The 21,338-nt window shown below is 44.7% G+C and overlaps 1 protein-coding gene across 3 annotated transcripts; it reads left to right on the top strand.

Annotated features, from left to right (window-relative positions):
* The first annotated feature begins 360 nt into the window (after positions 1-360).
* C5H11orf24 (chromosome 5 C11orf24 homolog) lies at positions 361-21,057 on the top strand. Of its 3 annotated transcripts, none has more exons than XM_064715583.1 (6): positions 361-491; positions 1,284-1,406; positions 4,773-4,869; positions 16,726-16,964; positions 17,967-18,083; positions 19,240-21,057. In XM_064715583.1, exons 4-6 carry the CDS (start codon positions 16,808-16,810, stop codon positions 20,397-20,399), a joined length of 1,434 nt encoding a protein of 477 aa, XP_064571653.1. In that variant the 5' UTR covers positions 361-491; positions 1,284-1,406; positions 4,773-4,869; positions 16,726-16,807; the 3' UTR covers positions 20,400-21,057. The 3 variants fall into 3 exon arrangements, with proteins under 3 accessions (XP_064571653.1, XP_064571656.1, XP_064571655.1); XM_064715585.1 differs by lacking the exon at positions 361-491 and adding an exon at positions 653-766; XM_064715586.1 differs by lacking the exon at positions 4,773-4,869.
* The last annotated feature ends 281 nt before the right edge of the window (positions 21,058-21,338 follow it).

Raw genomic sequence — 21,338 nt, 5'->3', positions numbered from 1 at the left:
CGGGACCTCTGCCAGGGCCGCTCCCGCTGCTGCGCCACCACCGGCGGCCGGCGACGCCGGAGTGCAGGGTGCGGAAAACAGCCTGGTGTGCGCACAGCTCCTCGCCGCTGTGCGCTGACAGAGCGGCACAGACGCCCCTCCAGCGTTAAGCCGCGGGCAGCTCACACGCAGCACCGCCGGTCCCGTCACTTCCGCGGGCAGCGCCCGCCCCCTGCCCCGGGCCTTTCCCGGGCCCTTCCCGGGGCCTTTCCGGGGCCACAGCCGGGGGGCGGGGCCCGCGGGGGGGGGCGTGGCCCCCGGGAGCCGGGCCAATGGGGCGCCGGCGGGGCGGGGCCCGGCCGTGGCATGTGGCGGGGCCGCGGGGCTCCGGCGCTCCTTCCGTTTTCTTCCCGGGGCTCTTCCCTGTCTTCCCTGCCCGCGGGGCCGCGCCAGCGCCGGCCCAGCGCCTCTCCCGCCCCGCGGCCGCCTCCTCCAACGGACCCCGACGTGTCGTGAGTTACGGGCGGGCGGTGACCGCGCCCGGGCCTGGGGGAGCGCGGGCGGGAGGGACGCGGTGCCGGCGAGCGGCCGTGCCGGGGGTCCGCGGGGGGCGCGGAGCCCGGGCGGGTGCGGCGGGCGAGGAGCCGCGGGCCGCGCGGGGGAGCGGCGGCTCGGCAGCCGTTCCGTGAACTGCCGCACAAGTTGCGAGTGCATCTGCAGCGCGAGTTGCGAATGAATTTTGCCGTGAGTTGCAGCCCTGCCCCCGCAGCAGCGAGCGCTGCGGTCGGTGAGCGCTCCTAGCTGGTTTTGTTCGTGGGGAGGCGGGAGCGGGGAGAACTGGGTCTCATTGCGGGGAAGAGGTGATTGACTCAGCAAGTAACTCACTCCCGAGTATGACATTTTTAGGCCCTATGGGCCACCTCAGAGATCCGGTGTCTCTAGGAGTCGCCACCCTTAGGCACGGCATCGCTGATATGTAAATATATCGCGTGTCCGAACAAATAATGTTGAGCTTGTGCAAGTGAGGTTAGGCTGGTAAGTGGCATCCTATGGTATTGCACTGAAATATTTTTCAGTTTATCCCAGCTGAAGTGAAGGTTTTCAGCAGATTTAACTGTACCCTGCGCAATGTTAGCAAGGTGTCAGCTGGAGTCCAGGAGATGGCAGGGAGAATAAACACCGTTCTTTGACCAAGCTCTCAAATATGGCATTCCATGGGAATATCCTCTTGCAGTGAATCTTCTGCTGGTGGATACAACAAATCCTTTAACTTTCCCCTCTGTCTCCCAAACTTTGTTTTCTAGGATTGGCAAAGAAAACTCCTGTCGCAGGATCGTGTCAAGTAATGTGCCTTGGTGTCCTACATGTTAATTGACTGAATCCCTGCCAGACTTGGTCATGCAACACCACTGCTCTTTTCTGATAAAGTGAGTTATCTGACTGCTTACTGGAGGGACAAACCCAAGAAATCCTCCCCACCTTAAGACAGATTGCCATGTAGTTTTGATGAGCAATGTAAACTTGCTGATAGTGAGCATTTGGTGCCCTTTAGTCCTCAGAGGGTTTATGACTGAACAGTAGCTTTGAAAACTAGGCTACAGGGTGCAGGTTGATGCAATGTTTCTGTCTTAAAAGTGCATGCATTTTTGTATTAATCTAATCTATCTACCATAATCAACCACTACTCTGTATGTTAATGCAGTCCATTAAGTGGCAATGGATAGTTTAGGAGAAAACTATCAATTTTTATTAGCTTTCATGTCTGTAGTAGATTTGTGCATGTGTTGGGCGTGTTTGCTGCTTGATTCTGGCTTTTATGTGTATATAATGCATGCATACACATATGTATTGTTTTAGTACTTTTTTGGAAGAAATTCCAGTCTACATGTCTCTTAACATGTTGGTGAGGACATCTTTATTTTTTGTTTTTAATTGCAAATTCCCTACTGGATTTATAAACCCATCTGCCAGGAAACAGACTTTGCATCTGGTTAGCTATTATTGAAATTCTTATTGGCACATCCACACAACCTGAAGCCCCTGCCTTCTAAGGGAAGTCTCCTGGCACAGCTTTTTGAAGGGAGTAATTTGCAAGCAAAATTTCAGGCTTTGGTGATGAAAAACTTCAATGCTGAAGACCTGGTGATGTATTTAAAATGCCTGGATGCATACCTTAGATTACAGGAGACATACTAGCAGACTTTTCACTTGTATGTTACTGGCTAAATTTTCAAGTGAGAATGTTGCAGGGACATTAAGGAATAGAGGTGTTTGTGCATGGGAAGGCTGGAGGAAGAAGCAGTCAATTCACCAGGACTTGCAGGTAGTTCCTCAGCTGCTGTGCATTGCGGAGCAATAAAAACCCTCACCAGCTGGCCATTTGTCCTTGTTTCAGTTGGGATGGGATGCTTTTCTGAAGGAGCTGTCTGTACCTCCTCTGGGTACACAGCTGGTGCAAAGTTCATTTGTGAGGTACACGAGATACCCTTCCCACCCCTGTCCCAGACAGTAATTGTAGGGTGAAGCTCCATGGGTTGTGCTGAACCAGCAGCCAGACCAGTTGATCTTTGACTTTTTTTTCCTTCTGCCCTTAGAGGGACTGGGAGGGCAGTATTCCTGCTGTGTGTGCTGTTGCTGGATGCCATCTGACACTGTGTGCTCTGGCTCAGCAAGGTTGTTTCCCTTCCCATCTTCCAGCCTGTTCTGCAGGTGTAATCCTTTGTCATACGCCAGATGTCAATGACACCAGCCTGTCTGGCTGTGGGAAGGGCTCCCAGAGGGCTGTTGACTTGGCTGGTAGGGGAGCCAAGCAGTCCTGTGAAATAAACTGCTCTTGAGCCCTCTCTTGCTTGATGGTAGCAAGCATTTGATGTGTTCATTCCTCCAGTCATTTCTTGTTTCCTTCCTACAGCTTAGACTGGGGGGGAGTTAGTGAAGGAGTTGTGAATTGGCAGCTGGAGTCTAAGGATGCTTCTGGCACTGCAGGGACAGTGACAATGCTGAAAATTAGTGCAGGCAGCACCTGGTTGTGCATTTTGGGTTCTCAGCTCTTCCAGCTTTTGACTGCTGGCCATCCAAGAGAGTCCCCTTGCGGGTGAGATGCTCAGGGTGCTTGTGGGGCAGCAGTTCATTCAGGAAAGGACAGCTTATCTCTTCCATGGTATGGAGACTCCCTCCTTGAAGGAATGTCTGCACAGACATTTCTGCATGGTCCTGTTGTCCTGCATGGTCCAACTTATCCAATGAAAGTAAGCAGCAAGAACTGCAGAAGTAGGCTCTAATGCTCACTGGAACCACGTGATTGTCTTGCTGGTATGTAAAGCTGCTTGCTGTTTTGCTGTCTGGCTTGTGCATTGCTTTGTTTCTGTGGGTGAAAACCTTGCATTTAGCTGAGGGCTCTGCTTTGCTGTTCTTGTGATTTCACTGGAATGAGGTTTCCTCAGGGCAGTTTTGAATGTCCATCAGCATAGGTGCCAAAATGTCCGAGAGTCTTCCATTTCCTTTGCTGGCTTTATTTTTCTTTGCTGTTCTGGGCACAGCCTCCTCAAGGCATAGATCTTGGGTTTTAGTGCTGAGAGGTAGGTGTGCTGCTGCACTGGCACCAAGGTAGTGCTGTGTGGTGCTGTCAGACTGGGTGGGACTGAAACCCTGTCTCCAGTGGTGGCATTGCATTGGTGGGAAGGCTGCTCTTTAAACACCCTTTGTAGAATGTGAGATCTGGAATGACGGTGTGTGGGTCTGGATTCTTCATCACATCCTTTCCTCTTGTTGCAAGTAACTTATCAGCCATTTAGAAAGCATGCTGGGTACTTGTTTGGTTGGTTGCTTTCTTGCAGGACAATGTGCTGTGAAGAAAGGAACAGAAGGTAGAGAGCCAGGGATATGGGTACTTGTTTATTTGCAGCCAGCTGGACTGTCCCCCAGGATGGCAGGAACCACAGTCCATTTGTACATCTTGCACCTGCTTGAGGAGCCAGCTGGTGCCCCATTTGAGCAGGCAGTTTGGCCTGTGCTGGCCTGTGGGTTGCAGGGGTGTGCCTGGATTGTCTGTGTGCATCACCACAGCTCCTGGCACCTTTGCTGGGCTATGTCCCCTAAAGGACAACTAAACTGTGCTCTGCAGAGGTGGCCATGAGATGTCCAAGCCCCCACAGCTACCTCTGTTATTCCCTAGGTACACAGAGAGGGAAGGAGAGGTGGTCTGTGTACAAGAGCCTTTTTATTAACTTAGTGAGACATAGAGTGAGTCCCCTTGACTGCTTCTGCTAACAATGACTGTCCAGGAGGGCACTGGGACTGCCTTCCGTGGCTCCACCTGACTCTGACTTGGTGCCAAGCCCAGAGAGCTACTTATGCAATAGTCCAGCAAAACATGTCAGTATGTATTCCTCATGTGTCCTAGTTTCAGACTTAAAAAAAAAAAGAGGTGAAGAAGAGTGGCTGATAAAATTTGTGTTGAATTTTACATGTATGTTTGTGTTGGATTTGTATTTGTTTGGCTTGAGGAGACTTTGCAGCACTTTAACTAAATCTGTTTTTAAATCCACTCAAGTTAAACTCCTACTACAACTAGTGTGTGGAGAGCAGGATGAAATCTCATTAATTTTAATAGGATTAAGCATGTTCTTTTGCTGAATCTTCTGCTCTTTTTTTTTTTGGCTTTTCTATATAGAAAGCAGGATAAACTTTTACACTCTTCCACGTCTTTGTGAAAATGCTTTGACAGGCTCACAGAAATGACTCTCTGGTTGCATACAATAACATTTTACACATTTTTTTTCCTCTGCTTTCAGCTGTAGTCCTACTGTATCCGGGCTTTTATTGGCTTTTGCTTTCCCTAAAGGCACAATAATTCCTGACAGCAAGAAAACAGTTACAAGTGTTTGCATGGTAAGTTTCTGCACTCAAAATCATTATTTTTGCTTTTGGTCTCTCTGGATAGGTTTGAAACTGCTGTAAAACAAGCCAATTAGTAGAGAGAAACTCTGTAGAAGTCAGCAGGAACTGAGTGTGTGCAGGTGGGTGAGGGCAAAATTAATTTCTGTTCACCAACCAGCAATAAACTGAAGTACAGCAAATAAAGGTAGAAGTGGTTTGCATGCAAACTGGTTGAAGTGTATTATTTGGGGTCTAAGATTGAACAACTATTAACTGGAGAGGAAGCTGCTTCTTGCATTTGTGTTACCTCTTTACTTCCACATTTCTCAGTGTACGTCATGCCCTGAATATCAATAATATCAATATTGATACAGGAATTTGGTTTGTTTGTAATTTATATTACAGGAACACTCCTCTTCCCTCTCTCTATCTGAAAAGACAAATCCCACAGCAGGTATTTCTGGATGTCCCTGAGATTCTCCTAATGACACACTTACTACATATGTGCTTTCCTAGGAAAAGCTGACTGTCTTGTGGCTGTGCACTAAGCTGGATTTCAAGAGACTTGATTTACATTTTCACTTCCAGCTCTGATCAGTTCCTCCTATAGCTATACACAAATGATTCAGTCTTTTCACACCCCTTTTCCCACCCTGTGAGATAAGAGAGGGTTGATCTACCTTTCCTCTGCTCTGCTCTTTTGAACTGATGCCCTGTTGTGCTGTGGACTAATCCATATTGCAAAGGTTGGGCTGGTGTTTTTGTGTCAGCAAAACTCCTCTGACATCAGTCCTTTTGATGAAACTTTACATCATCAGTGTGTTGTCTTGCTGGCAGTAGCATCTAGATTGAAGTTCCTGTATCTAATTAAAAAAGGAGAACGTCGTGGAGAAAAAAAAAAATTCTGGGTTTTTTTTTCCATAAGATAAACAGAGTTTGGCTTATTAAGGGGGTTAAAGATGGGGAATTCTGACAGGTGAGAAATGCCTAGTGATACCTTGAAATTCTCTATGGGCAAGCAAAGGGCATTTATTCCCATCATAAAAGGGTTAGGCTTGGAAGGAACCTTAAATGTCATCTAGTTCCAACCCCCCCTGTCATGGGCAGAGATGATCAGGTTGCTCAGGGCTCCTTCCAACCTGGCCTTGAACACTTTCAGGGAAGGGATTTCTACAGCTTCTCTGGGCAACCTGTGCCAGTGCCTTACCACCCTCACCGTGAAGAACTTATGCCTTGCATCTAATCTGAATCTCTCCTTGTCCTGTCACAGTCTTCTCCTGTAAAATGTCCATCTCCCTCTTTGTTATACGCCCCCTTGAAGTACTAAAGACCACAATGAGGTCTCCCCAGAATTTTTTCTTCTCCAGCCTCAACAACCCCAACTCTCTCAGCCTGTCTGTAGGAGAGGTGCTGGCCCCATCCCTCCAGGTGAGGTCTCACCAGAGCACAGCAGAGAGGCACAATTCCTTCCTTTGACCTACTGGCCACGTTCCTCTTGATGCAGCCCAGGCTTTCTAGGCTGTAAGCATGCATTGCTGAGACATAAATGATATCTTCATCAATGATGATGATCTTTTAAGGGATTGCCAGCAGTTTATATTTGCAGTGTGGTAGTGGCAGGAGCCATGTGTTGTGGCTGTAATGGCCATCTCTGAGATGGTTGGAAATGCATCACTGACAGTGCCTGGAATACCCCTGACTCCAGTGGGCACATTCTGGGTGGTGAAGCCAGCAAAGGAATGCAGTGTCATGGGCCTGCTGGTGGCTGCACAACTCAGTTCTGGGCAGGTCCCAGGTTCCACGGGTTCTGCTGGACTTATTCTCACATATAAAGTTAAACATAGGCTTTGTGTGTTTGAAGAATTATTGCCTAAGACAGATAGGCTAATGTGGAAACAGCTGATAATGTTCTGCAGGGAGACTTGCATGAGTTTGAGAAGCACGTGGCCTGGTCTGGGCTCTAATGCACGTGGCTTTTGTTACCAGCTGACTTGGTAAGCAAAAGCAGGCACTTGTGTTTGTTTGCTGTTCAGCAAATAGCTTTTGACTGAATCCCATGTATTCATAGATTACTGTTTGTTGCTTTTCTGTCCATTGTGAAGGCAGCAAGGATTTCTAGGCTTTGAAAATCTTGTAATGTATAGAAGCTGGATGTATATTGATGCAATGAAATCCAAAATATGTGATTTAACAACCATAACAGAAGTGGGTTTCCAGTGCTGATAATCAATCCTCTTAAGGAATATCAGAATGAAAGAGTTTAAAAATAAAATATAAACAGAAAATGCTGGTGAGTTGGAGGATTTTGGTACCTTTTTTTTTTTTTCCTGTAGATTTTGGCAATATTAGTAAGCTGTTCTTTCTGGGTGGTATGTTCTGCACTTGGTCTTTGACCCCTCTGAAAGTGGAAACAGATGTAATGCAAACTGTGGAGTAGGCAACCTGTCTCCTGGGAGCTGACTGAAAACAAACCCCTCTACTGAATGAGCTCTTAAGTTATTGCATGTCTTGGGACAAATTTGTTTGCTGTAAATCAGTAAGATAACACCTGCAGAGGTCCCTTCTGGAGTTAAAATACATGCTCCAGAATTGTGATGAACAGCTGACTCAGGCATTCACATTTACAGTTGCTTCTTAGCAAGATGCAGCGAATGCCATCCAGTGAACACTGGGCTGTAACACAGGATTTCATACAGAGATTCATCTGCATAAATGATGTCTGGGTGGAGAGAATTTGTAAATAAAATACATGGACAAATTTATTTCAGTATTTTTATCTGATCTCTAGGAATGTTACTGCTGGAGGGAAGTGCTCTAAAAAGCAAAGACTGAAATGGTGGGCATGCAGTTTAAATGGTTAGAGATTGTTTGATTTTGTAGCTATTAATATGCATCTGCATAGGTAGAGAGTTTTTTATGTTGGCCTATAGGTGCTAGAGGGTTTGCTAAGAAAGATCCTATTCAGATGGTTGTGAGAAAAAAAGGCATATAAACCCAAAACTAACCCCAAAATCCTCAACACATGATCCTCACTGCAGTGCAGTTTTTTTGCTCCGCTGTCAGCTTGGGCAGATTTACCTCATGATATAAGTCCAGGCAATTGAAGTGAAAGTGCCCTTCTCCATTACATCCCGAGAAGATGCTGGTTCTAAACTGCCCAAAACAGAGAAGGAACCTGAAGAGAAGACTTCTGTCTGGAGTTTTCACTGTTCTCTTCTGGAAACTTTCAGATTTCTGGATGATTTTAAGCAGCAAACATATTCTCAGCAGTTGACGGTTGCGGTGCCAAACGTGCATTTTGTCACTGAGATTCCTGACATTCTGTAGGGTTGACTCTGCTGCTATAGGGCAGTTCTTGGTTTACTGCAAACTGGAGCTTTTGAGGAAAGCAGCATTGGTGCCACTTCACCTTGTGTTCTGAGGCAGTTTAGTGGTGGGATTTAACCCCTCTGCTTCACTACAATTGAACAGGAGCAAGAGCAGCTGAGAGGCAGGGGCAGGTTTGTGGGTTTGAGGTCCCTACAGCCAGCTGATGGGACTCTTCAGCCTTCAAGTTGGATTTGTTAGTCTGGTCTCTAGTTCTGAGGGTCCTAAGCTTTGTTTAACAAAGGATGAAGCTGAAGAAGTGTTGCACCTCAGTGCCGGCTGCCTGGGTTCTCACTTTTCTGCATTTATGGCCATTTCTCATTCCAGTCTTGCAGAGTCTCTAGCAGCAAACAATTTGAAACAAAAGGTGCTGTTTGATAGGTAGAAGTGCATGTTAATTCAAGTGTGAATTCTTTAATTCTTGGCACGTCTTTTGTTTTGTATCTAATTTCATTCAGTCACAGTCTGTTCCACCTGTTGATTCCTGACCTACGGTGGTGTTCTGCTGATCTGATGATATTGGACAGGTTTGTACTGGAGTACAATGGAGCTGAAATCTTCAGAACACCAGTCAGAAGCAAGCAGTGAGAGTTACTGCTTGTAGTGTGGTTTTCACATCCTTGTCCTTTCCCTTATTTTTGTTGTCAGAGCTTGGATAAGCTCTCCTGGGGAAACTCTTGCCTAGATAATTAATGTATGGTGAGCTCATCTTTGAACCAGGGTCTATCTTGTTGGTTGTTTGGCTTTTCTGGTTTGCTATTCCCCTCATTACAGGATTGGGGCATCTTTGGCGTAAAATCAGTAGCCAGAAATTTCTAATAGGTTCAGTCCTCCTGCTGCTTCTAGGTCACAGATTCTGGAGGAATAAGAATAATCTCTTAATTTTGTTACAAGTTCAGGTGTTAAAATTTGAGAGAGAGGTTTCAGCTTTGGGCTTTTTTCTGTGTTTGGTGCTGTATTGCTGAACAAAAATTGAAGACTGATATTAGCACAGAGGCATCTGAGATGGCTTCTGAAAATATCTGTATTTGTGACGCCATCTGTCCAGTCAAATACAGAACACTGATCACATTTGTGTCTGGTACAAGTTAAATTGGTGTTTGTGGTAGTTGTCATCTCTCTTGGTGAGCTGCTCTGCTGACTTTCTGTAGAGGCCCATGACATTCAGGTGTACCCCCTGGAACAGCTTTGTAGTTCTTGTTAGCCACATCAGTGACAGACAGACAGACAGACCTTTCCTATGGAGCTCAGAAAGGTTTGGAGGAACCTGCTGCTCCCTGTGCAGTTCCTCTTCCATGAGTGAGGGGCTCTGGGGTACTGGAAGAGCTTTGAGAAGCTCAAACCAAGCTTCTTTTACTTTGATTGATTAATCAGATTTTGAGTATCAGGACTCAAAACTATAATAAAGAGTTACTCTGAAATGGAAAAGAGGGAACCTAGAACAGGGAGGAGAGCAGAGCTGCTGCCCTGCTGGTTTGTAGGAGATGAGACAGAGCTGGGCTGAGGCACTGCTGCAGATGCTGCCTTGGCAGCTCATGAGGGTCAGGAGAGGGAAGGGTATTTTTCCTCTAGGTTCTGATGACAGATAGGTTTAAATTCAGATTGGTGCAGGACCTGACGACTTGCTGGCTAAGAAGAACCTGCCACAGGGAAGACCAGCAAGGATGAGGAGAGCTGCTGCTGCATTTGATTCTTTGTTTGGAAAAAAATAGATTTGGCTAAGCTTTCCCTCCCACCCTGCCCTGTGATTTCCACACCTGTCAAGCTGTCAAAATCACAAAGCAGGGATGCATGTGCCAACAAACTATTTGGTATTGCTGTAAGTGTATTCCTGGCTTGGAGACTTTAGGAAGAATCTCTTCTTTGTCCTAACATATGTATGGTGAAAACCTCCCCAGTGTCATATTGCATTGAGATAAGCTGGAGTGTCTTATTGCTGCATCTCACCTGGGAGAGCTTCCATATGAAAATACCTTTGTTTTTAACCTGAGTTGTTTGCTCAAATAAGGGAAACCTCCTATAATCTTGGAGCCTTCAGGGTGTTTTGCTTGTGAGGATAATGGGAGCTGGAGCCATATATGTTTGAATTTTTTTTTTAATTTGTGTTTATTTTCCATATTTCAGGATATGCACAAAGATCTTACTTCCTTGAAGAAAGGAGAACTAGCCAAAAATGTTTTTCCCTTTCTTCCAGTTGTTTTAGGGATGAGCAGACATTCCCTTTCAGTCACAGCACTGGGGTCACGTTTTGGCTGTTTCCAGGCTCTCTGAACTTAGGATTCCTGAGTTTCTGAGCTCCCACAGTTTTGCCTGATGCTATTGTAATGTAAGGTGACATTTTTGACATTTTAGTGTGTAACACTACTGAAAACCATGCACAGCCTTAAAATTCCTGAGCAAAGATGCAGAACCTTGTGATCTGGATGGAGGTATGTCCTGTGTTTCCATGGGCCTAAAATTAGTATTTCAGCTACATGAACCTATAGAGAAGCATAATGATTTCTCAGAAATATCAAGAGTGGAAGATAACATTTCAGTGAAACTTGAATTGATCTGGATTGCCAGGTATTTGCTGACTGTGGTAAAATTGTGCAGGGCAGGAGGTGAGTGGGTGACCAGACTTCAACACACTGGCACTTGATCCAGCAGTAACACTTGGTTATTTGTACCTTCAGGCTGAAGTTGCTGCTTGCTAAGTCTCTGTTAGCTCCACACTTGTCAGTTTTGGATTCAGCAGCACCTCAGGCTCCGTTTATTTCTGTGCATGTGGAATGTGCTGGTTCCACCCCTCAGCATGAAGCACCTGCAATGCAGAGCACCTGCTCCTGCAGGCACTTAGAGGAACCAATGTCGGGAGCTGCACCTTTACCCTTCTTGATGAACTTTGCTGTGTGTTAGTTCAAGGGCTGCAGAGTTCGTGTGGGAGCCCACTGGGATGGTTCCTTTGAGGGTCTTGTTGAAAGCTGGTTAATTTGAAACACATGGTGTGAAATGCCCTGCATATGATCTCCAGTTCCCATGAGACATCAACAGTCTGAGAACTTCTATCTGCTTCGGGTGCAGACCAGACTGGGGAAGGTTGCAGTTGAGCCATAGTACACATTTTTATTGCTTAAAGGTATTTTTTTTGACAGATTTATTGTTCAGCCACAGCTTTATGCAGTTAGCTTTTGGCAGCTTGCTTTTCTGTATATTAAAACTAGATTGTTTCGGATATTTCAAAACAAGGCACATTTTCATAAATCAAATAGCTGTCTGATCATTTTTCACAGGAAAAATGTTTTGCTGAGTAGTACTTCTCAGCATCAGAACTGCAGCACATGGCACTAATATGAGTGAGAAAGCGTGATGGATGGGTGATGCTGGTTTGGAAGTTTTAAAGTTTACATTTATTTCTTCAGAGGCAAAGCATGATGGCCATGAACAGTGGCAATGTGGATTGTCCTCAGCTGTATAAGCTGTCTGCCTGGTGCCCTGAGGGAGGAACCGAGTGGGCAGCCAAGGAACAGAGAGATGGAGATGGGTAAAGCTGGTGGGAGCCGCTTTGCAGCTTGTCAATAACTTTGTTGGGCAGCCGAAGGAATGTGATGGCTCTAAAGCTGCTGTTCAGAGAATTGTAACTCCACCTGGTTATACTCAGCTGACGCTGGGTCAGCCTCATTTGCCTTGGTGTTGTCCCTTCTGTCTCCAAACCTATCTACGTGTGCATCTTCAGTCTTGGAGAGAAGCTTGGGAGGTAAAATGCATGTGAGGATGCAGTGCAGATTCCCTGTCTCCTGTACTCTTGCCTTGATTTACAAAATGAGATGTGCTTGTCTTGCCTTAGCAAAATCTGGTTTAATTCTGTTTTTCTAAAGAGAGAAGTGTTGCACTTGTTCAGACAGCTGACATGTCAAGTGTTTAGCAGCAAATGCAAATGGAAACAGGCCTTATGCCTTCTCAGTTTGATGGGAGAGTAGCATTGTTGTCTGCAAAAGGTATTCCACCCCTGTTTTCCCTGCTTTGTTGTTATACTGAAGATAGATTATTTCTTTGCTACTCCAACCTTATTTCATACCTAGTAAGTACGAATTTTGAGGCAGTGTCTACTGGCTGTTCAGTGACAGCTCAAAGGAGCATGTGTTGCCCTAAATGATTTGCTTTGCACACTTTGTACCTGTGATCTCTAACACGCACATTCCCTCTTTTTGTGGTTATTTGGTCTAGTTCTGTATCTCTCTTCACCCTGGTGCAGTCACTGCATGCACCTTGCAGCTGCTTAACCAGGAGCAGCTGAGGCTGCTGGGGGGGCCATGGAGGCAAGGGATTTATATTCCAAGGGCTTCTCTCTGCTCTTGCAACATCATCCCAATCATTGTTCTTTGCAATAATGATTTTTTTTTTATTTGTATAAATTCCTTGGCTTAAGCACTGTGAGATCAGCAAGAAGCAAGGAACTCTTCTGAAACCCAGCAGGCAGTGCCCTCTGGGTATGTGTGTGCATTGCAAAGTCATCAGTCATTCAGTTGTTGACTCAAAGTTATTCTGGTTTGCCAGCATGCTTATTCCCTGCTGAGTTACAGCCACAGATAACAAAAGTGAACTTTGTGTTTTTCAGAGTGTAGTCTTTTCCCAGATTTTATTTGTTGCTGTCTTTTGTGGTTTGGTTTTGCTTTGGTTTGGCTTTGAATTTCCTTGGGGGTGTTTTATAGGCAGAGAAGGTAGTGCTTGAGAAGTGGATGTTGCCCCAATTTCTCAAAGCTACTTCTGAGGGGATCAGCAGCATTCATCTCTTGCACTGCTGTCCAGATGGCTCGACAGGTTTGGACAAGAAGGTTTAGTGAGTGTTGTTTCGGGATGTGGGTGCAGGGGCTGGATGCTCAGAGGGGTCTCTGGGTACAGGTGGAGCCATGAGGGACAGCGAGTCAGAAATACAGCTTATTGCTTGTGATAATAGAGGGCAGTTGTTAAATTGGGAAACGTGATCTGCAAGTAATTGTAACTCCTGTTCTGGATGAATGGAATTGGCTAAGGTGGAAGAGGCAAAACAACCCCACGCCTCTAGCTGATATTTATCTGATATTTAAGCATCCCAAGCCTCATCTGTAGTGCATTAAGGTATGGCTGCAACTGGTTATCCTCTCACTGGTCTTGGAAAGGAGCTGTTTGCTTGTCTGATACACTCACAGTCTGTGCATTGTGTTTGTCTGCTTCACACGCTTGCTCTGCAGTCTGCAAAGGGATTTTTGCAATTGGCTGAAGGATGTTAAAAAGTGTTTTAAGCTTGTAATCTTGTATTGAGTGCCTTAGGGGAGGTATTGCCTGTTGGTCCCTGAGGAGACCATGTTTAGTGAGAGGCAAAGGGGGGACAAATCTTTTGTGCATGAGCTTGGCATGTCCCCCTAAAACAATGCTGGCCTAATCCAGAAAGGCTGCCAGGTACTTTGGAAGAGGTGAGAGTCATTTTCTGGGATTTTGTTTTGCTCTGCAGTTGTTGCATTTAAGTGGAACCAAAGTCAGCTGTGCTGGGAAGGACTTGTAGTGAATTGGTGTGGTTGGGGATACAAAGCATCTCTTTGCATAGGGGATGCATGTTAATGCAACAGCTTCCAGCTACTGGTGTTATCATTTGATCTTGCAAATATATGTAGTTCTTGGGTTGGTTGAGATTAATAATTAATAATATTAATGACAAATTTTATTTGTCCTAAAACTGAGATTTTAACAACAATAATAGTATTTATTTATAGCTATAATCCTGTTATATCTGCAGTTTCAAAATGCAATGCAAGATGTTTGTTCTTAGAAGGTGGTTATTATAATTTCAAAATTATTAGTTAAGGTATGAAAAAGCCTCCTATAATAAATGTTTAGTGTTTGTATTCATTGCTGTTAATCCTTACTAGTTTATTTGAAACAGTCTATGCATACATTATTAAATGGGTAACTCATTCTCAGGGTTACTTCTTAGGTTGTAAAATAATGCTTCTTATAAAGCCTGGACCTTAAAAAGGGACATAAGTTGCACTCTTTAAAATGTGAAATAAGTTAATGATGGGTTTTTTCTTTTTTCTTTGTGGGTTAAGTACTGCTTTCTGAATCTCTGCCTATGACCTGTGCACTTTTCAAAAGTGCACTTACTTTGGCACTGTGTGGTAGGAGTGCAGGTTGCCCGACAGTGCTGTGAGGCGAAGTACCTCTAGTGTTTTTGAGGGAACCCAATTCACTTGCTTTAAGTTGAAGGATTTGGGGTTTAAAGGAAGTCTTTGCTGTCTGCTCTAGGAAAATCTCTTGTGGGCAGAATACTTAATGTTTTCCCTTGCTTTCCCCCTTGCTCCCTGTCTTATCGACTGCAGCTTTCAATGGTTAATCTGCAACATATGCAAAGAATGACAGTCAGAGTGTGATAAAGGCTGAGGCAAACTTGTAGAAGTGCCCTGCAATTTGGGGCAGTGGGAGAGGTATCGGGAATTGGCTTGGCTGAACAACCCAAATTAGTATTGCCAATTCCCTGATGAGAATGTGGGGCTGCTTTCCTGAGCAGCCAGTGCTGGTGTAGCGTGTTGCAAAGGCTGTGCTGGTATTGCACAGGTCATCTCCTCTCCTGTCCTGATCCTTGCAGCTTTGCTAAGATGCACTTGGAAGAAGTGATAAGGAAAGAGCAAAGTCAGTCTGTGCTGTGCTGGCACAGTGTGTACTGGGAGAGGGGCACCGGCCATAGCTGGTACATTGGACTAGGTGGGGCTGCTGAGTGAGCTGCCTTTCCCTGCCAAGACTTCTGGTCTCAGGTCAGATTTAGAAATATTTCCAGCTGCCAGGTGAGATGACTCAGCTTGAACATCTGGCTGCACTGAGAAACCTGCTCACACAAAATGAGTCTGATGCTGTGCACGCTTGCCTCAGGGAGAAAGCTGCAGAGGGGTGCAAGGGCCCTACAGTCACTGGGGCTTGCCATCTCTCTGGGAGAGCAGAAGGTCTAAAAATGCCTCATCTGTTTTGAACAGGTAAAGTAACTCTTTTTACTAGAATAAATAGGCAGGAAGGAGACTTTTGAGTTCCTCAGGGGACTTGAAGTTTGACTAGGAAAATGGAATTTGAGGCACTGCATTTTAGTGTCAAGTTTTGTCCCCATCTTTGGCTCTTTGACAATCTAGTGTGGACCTGTATATTGTGTGTCCTCTGAGAAGCTTGGGGTAACTGTTTATATTTCATTCCTTTTCGAATAGGGTGGTTTTGAAGCTCAAGCTCTGTTACCCTGTTTGGGGCTTTAGGATATAATAGAAGGAAAAATTGGAAGCAAAAGTTTAATGGTACAGAGCATCAAAATATTGCAATCTGAGTCACAGCTAACAAACATTATTTAGGGCTTTTTTTGGAGGAGAAATAGCTCTTAGATTGTTAAATTCACAAGCATGGTTGAGGCTGGAGTTCTCATGGTTGAAACTGAGACTTCTAGCCTGGATGGCTAAATGAGGGTCTTACGCACATTCCTGAGGGCTGTTGGATGTTCTTGCCTGTGGTATTTATACATTCACACATGCTGCTCATTCTGGGTTGGGAGCTGCCTTTGCAGTCATCACATCCAGCTCGGGGATGTCACACAAGGCTGAATCTCAACACTCTCTGAAGGCTGTCACATTTCTCTTCATAACTTCAGGATGGTGACTAAAGCTTGCTTAAGTGATGAGAAAGAGGATTGTCCTTAAAAATTACTTAGAGAAGAGGCTTACAATGGGTCTAGTTCAGACTGAAATGTTTGGAATTTCATACAAAGCTCCAAAAACCTCAGAACCAAGAGGATAAATCCAGATAGAAGCTACTAAGCTACTAATCTGCTCTGATGTCAGTAGGAGCTGTTTCAGTGTCCTCAGTGACAAAAGCCTCTCCATTGGGTCAGTCACATGTGTGCATTAATAATGAAGGAAATGCATTATGTGTAGTTTTATGTGTGGAAATGAAGGCTTACTGTGGGTGTGAATATTCTTCAGTAACAGCTGTGTCTGTATAATGTCTTGGACGACCAGAAGTACTGGTTTTAGCTTGTTTTCAATAAAAATTTCTTTGAGCTTTTTGTAATGAGCAGGAAAACCAAAGCAGAAATCAACCTTGGTTACTTGGTTTTGACTGACTTGGTGTAAAGGCAGGACCAGGACTGTAGTTCCCCTATTATCTGTGTGCTCAAACTGGTGAAAACCCTTCTCCTGAGCCTGGGCACAACATTAAGGGGTCCCAGAATGAGTCCAAAGACATCATATCTGTGCTGCCACATGCTTTTGGGCTTTGAGGTTGACTGTACCCATGGCTTTTGACTTAAGCTGTTCTCCATTGGGACGTGAAGGAAGGAGAGAAAAGCACCTTTTCCAAAGAAAGAGCCTCTCTGGGAAGTGGGAAAGGTCTTTACTCCTCCTGCCTCTGAGCCCTTGCATGTTTGTGATGTGTAATGATACTTACCTGCCTTTTGTATGTTTTTATTTTCCATTCCTGCTCATAGGGATATAAATTGTTGTTTTCTTTTTTTAATAGGTATATTGCAGTGGATCTGAAGTTGACATAAGAGAGAATTTCTTCTGGGAAGAGAAGTTTCCCTGTGAGGCTGACCCTGAAGATGTGGACTGCCATTGTGTTCTTCCTGCTGATTTCCATCTGTTTTTGTGAACACCAATTTTCTGTCCTGAAGGGGAGAGGAGTCCATGTAGTGCAAATAATCAGGCTTACCAGTGAAGAGCAATGCAGGCAGGCCTGTCAAAGCTCAGGTGCTTCAGGTGAGGTTCCTGTCCCTTGGATGGAATTCCAGCTGCATTTTCTGCTCCTTGAAGGTCTCTGCTGCTCCTTAGACTTTCTTTTTTAATTCCAATTGTTTACAGGCATTTACAGTTACAGCTGCTATGTGTGGTGCTGAATAACTTCTGACAGATTTGGTTAAATTGAATCCAGGACAAGTGCTTCCCAGGGCCCTTCAGGCTTCCATAGGAAACAGCATGTGCTGTTGGTGTGCACCGATGGCGTGCAAAGTGTTAGGTCACTTGAATTGCAGGAATTATTCCCAGCTGCCAGATGCTTGCAAGGGAGCAGTGCTGTTGCAGACAGCTGCACTAGAATGAGTAATCTTTGCTCCCTGGTATTTGTGTGTGTTCTCTGCCTTAGAAGAAACTACTTTGTCCTGCAACCAAGCACAGGGTTAAATCTATTGAGGTAAAAGCCTTCTCGCTACATCTGAGATTTCCTTACAAAGAATTAAACTTCCAAAAGAATCTTCTAGTTGTCTTTATGAAGGCCCCAGTCCTGTCTAGCCAGAGGAGAAAGCTTGAAGCTCCTACAAAAAGCTGGTGCTGCTGTGGTGAAGATGAGACCTTGGGTCAGGTGGATGAATATCTGACATTCAGGTGGTTAGGAACCTAATAAAGATGCTGGTTTTAATGGCCATTAATGGTCATTTTCCTCATGAAGACATCTAGATGAATTTACATGGTTCCTAACTGTGGTGCACTTTGTTTGAATTGCTGTTGTCAGGAGATGCTGGTACCAGAAGACACACAGGTGGGTAGGCTACATTGGCAATATTGGTTTCATTGGCTTTCTTTGGTTATTTTCACTAAGGCTGAGTCAGGATCCTTTCAGGTCAGACCTTCTAGATATTGTGTGGTTTGGAGGGGTTTTTTGGGTGTGTTTTTTTGATGTCCTTTTTTTCAATTCTTTAACTAGAGCCCCAAAGCAACGTCTTTGGTATCCTGTGTTCAGCAATCCATTTTCTCTGCTGTTTTCAGGGGGCCATCACTGTAATTGGTCTGTGCCCTACCAAAATCACTGCCTCCTCCTGCAGTGTCACCAGCTGAGTGTGTGCCAGAATGCTGGAGAACAGGACATCAGAGACCTGCTTGCAGGTAAAGCCATGTTTCAGCCTCTGGGAAATCCAGGGTCCTGATTCTTTTGCTTTAAATGCCTACATTTAACCCTTGATAAGGCTTTCAGCTGAGGAGGATGGGTTGTGAAATGCCTGCAGGGTGGTTCTGTAGGTACTGTTCACTGGAATAACTGTTTCACTTTGTCCTAGGGATTCTGGCACTTGCATGAGTGCATGATGTGTCTTTGAATAACTTTTGTAACACTTACTGAGTAACAGTTTGTCTCCATGTTGAAGACATCATTCATTCAAGCCATTTGCACGCCACACGCTGTCCTAGTGAAAATAAAGGCATAACAGATGTATTTATATATTTTTTTCAGAGAAAGGAAAATGTCCTGGCATTGTTTTTCTCTCAGATTGCCAGGGTTTTGTTCCAGAGTCAACAGACTGCTTCTTTATTCAGAGCAGCAATTGCTCATGGTGACTTTCCAGTGCCAGGGTATTCAGTTTTAATAAAGTGACACAATAACAAAATGGAGCTTATTTATAAATGGGAAATCAATCTTATAAAGTTTGTTTCAAGAGTTCACTGTACCCAAATTTTAAAAAAAAGTTTGTTCATGGTTCTTTTGGGTTGGCAAAGGTTTCTCTGCAATGTAACAACTGGACTTGTGATAAGCAGATGGGATTTGTCACTATAAATCTAGCTCACTTAGTTGTGAAGGAAATGATCCTGGTGTATGAAGGTGTAAGTAGAAATTTCTGTTCAGATTTGACAAGTGAAAATTATGAATCTAGGCACAAAGGCTTTGTCAATGACATGTAACTCTGAAAGCATGAATCCTCATCTCAGGAACTGACATTTGTAGGACTGCTCCTGTTGATACTGTGCTTCTGCATTGTACCTCTCCACTTCATTATTCCCCTTCTGTGAAATTAACTCCCTGGATGGGCAAATACGAGAGATCTGTGGAAGAAAAAAACAAACCAAAAAACCTCAAAGGGCTTATGTGCAATAAAGGCTGGGGACTCTCGAGTTTTCATGTTGTTGCTGAATTCAGGACTGATTTATTCCACTTGTACTGTGTGTACTGCAGAATGTGTGTTCTGGTTTGCATGTTGGGGGTTGAGGTTAGATTTGAGCTTGAGAGTTTTTTATTCTTACAAAAGTAATTTGTTTTGTCTTTTGGAAGAAATTGTCAACAGCAAATGGGAACCAGCCCTGTTTCACCGCCAGAGCCATCCACAGAAGACAGAGAGGATGCTGAATGCACGGATTGATCAACACAGTGTGCAAAACACGTTTTCTTCAATTGCTCAGACTCACAGTATTCATTTGAGGCATTTGCTTGGGGTTCAGAAGAGAGATGTCACAACAAGTACAAGCAAACCAATTGCAAGTGATGCTGCCACCACTACTGCCCCTGCCATAACGACAAGTGTTACAAATGCAACTTCCTCTACCACTTACAAAGCGACTGCCAAAGCCTCAAACACCCCTGGAGGTTCTGATGCTTCTACTACAACCATGTCATCCTCTGCCTTTTCTCTCCCTCATGATAACATCTCTGCTCCCACTACCAGCAATGTCACCCAGATGGTGATGACCAGCCAAAAATTAGGAAGTAGTAGCTCTGTCCCAGTACTGTCCCCCACTTCTGCTCCCCTCACTGTTCCTTTTGAAGCAGGCACCCAAGCACAGCAGCCTGGGCCAGGTAGCACCAGCAGCAGTGCTCCTCATGCTGACAGCCTCAGCACTGCTGGAGCTGATCTGAAGACACTGACCCCAGCACTGACCCCAGCACTGCCCACCCGCACCCCACAGGATGCAGGAATGTCTTCCAGCGCTTCCATGAATGCCACGGCACCCATGCCAACAGAGAGCTCTCCCTCTGTGAATTCAGTGCATGCTGGGACATCACCAAGTCTAAAGCCAGAGGTAAAAACAGCAACAGCATCCTTGAATGAATCAGCTTCTCCTCTGGGCTCTACAAGAGGTGCTGTAGTTTTAACTACAATCTCTACAGTAGCAACTACAACTGAACATGGGGTAAAGTCAACATCCGATGTCTTTTCAACAACCATGGCTCCAACAGATGCCGCCAAAACAACAGCTTCAGGCCTCACAGAAACTCAGGACACAGACAACGAATATCTTCTCATTGCTGCTGAGCCCCTGACTCAGTACTTAGTGGATAAAAGTTCACTACTTGCAGTGCTTTTAGTTGGTACATTCTTTTTCTTAACTGTTATAGTTCTTTTCCTGATGCAGGCCTATGAGAGCTACAAGAAAAAAGATTACACACAGGTGGATTACCTGATCAATGGAATGTATGCGGACTCAGAGATGTGAAGAGGTGGGGATAAATAGTAGTCAAGAGATGGAAAGGAGATTGAAAGTCTGCGTGACTTGTTTTTCCTTTCTATCTGCCTATAACACAAACTGAAAGTGCTTCCAAATTTACTTCTAGTGCAATTGAGGAGAAATGCCATGTACTGTATTAAGAAAAAATAATAATTTTTTATTCAACTGTGCAACAGGTTGCTGCAAAACCATAAAAAAAGGAATAATTTTTAACATTTTCATAATGCACGGTAGCTTTGGCCATTATAATTCATTGCAAAATAAATCTAACAAGGTGTAAGTTGCCATCATCTGAAAATGCTGTAGTGCTTTTCAGCTGTTTACAGTGCAGGTTGTGTTTCATTTGTCTCACGTGTGCTCCTCTGAAAACAGAGCAATGGATGCTGTCACCTTTTGTGAAGTGCTCCCAAATAGCCAGATGAGAAGTGTGGAGTACTGTTGCAACAGGGGACTTTTAATCCAGTGTGTGTCATATTTCAGTGTGCTTCTTGCTTATGAAGAGATCTGTTTACAAGGTATTGTAAACTCTGTTTACTGCTAACCCAAGGTATCTTTTCACCACAGAGTGGATTACTGTGCCTCTGCACTTAAATGATCTTATTTTTATATTCAGTTAATAAACGGGGCCCTGGAAGGGCAGATCTTCTTGTGTTTCTCATTTCATTGCTGTCCCTGCCAGTTCAGAAGCAAGCAAATGGGCTTTTGGGGCTGGAGTGAATTAGCTCCACTTCAGTATTCCAAGTGTGGGGGCTTTGAAGACCTTGCTGAAAGCATGGACATGTCATAGAAGATACTGATCATCTTCCAGAGTACTGCTTCTATAATTTAAAGCCATTATGCTGTCAGTCTCCCACGTGTGCAGACCCACTTACTGCTCATTATCTTCCATACCTAGGGCTCTGTTTTGGATTTTCTTTTGCATTTAGG

Source organism: Zonotrichia leucophrys, chromosome 5 (assembly GCF_028769735.1).
Source record: "Zonotrichia leucophrys gambelii isolate GWCS_2022_RI chromosome 5, RI_Zleu_2.0, whole genome shotgun sequence".
Lineage (NCBI taxonomy): Eukaryota > Metazoa > Chordata > Aves > Passeriformes > Passerellidae > Zonotrichia > Zonotrichia leucophrys.
The sequence above is the reverse complement of the archived record's forward strand: the minus strand, read 5'-3'. Positions and strand labels throughout refer to the sequence as shown.

Bases quoted from the DNA above. Each gene is read 5' to 3' on its own strand.
- C5H11orf24 (XM_064715586.1), top strand. From the start codon at position 16,808: ATGTGGACTGCCATTGTGTTCTTCCTGCTGATTTCCATCTGTTTTTGT. The intron at 16,965-17,966 runs GTGAGGTTCCTG...TGCTGTTTTCAG, and splicing joins TCAAAGCTCAGGTGCTTCAG to GGGGCCATCACTGTAATTGG. The intron at 18,084-19,239 runs GTAAAGCCATGT...GTCTTTTGGAAG, and splicing joins CATCAGAGACCTGCTTGCAG to AAATTGTCAACAGCAAATGG.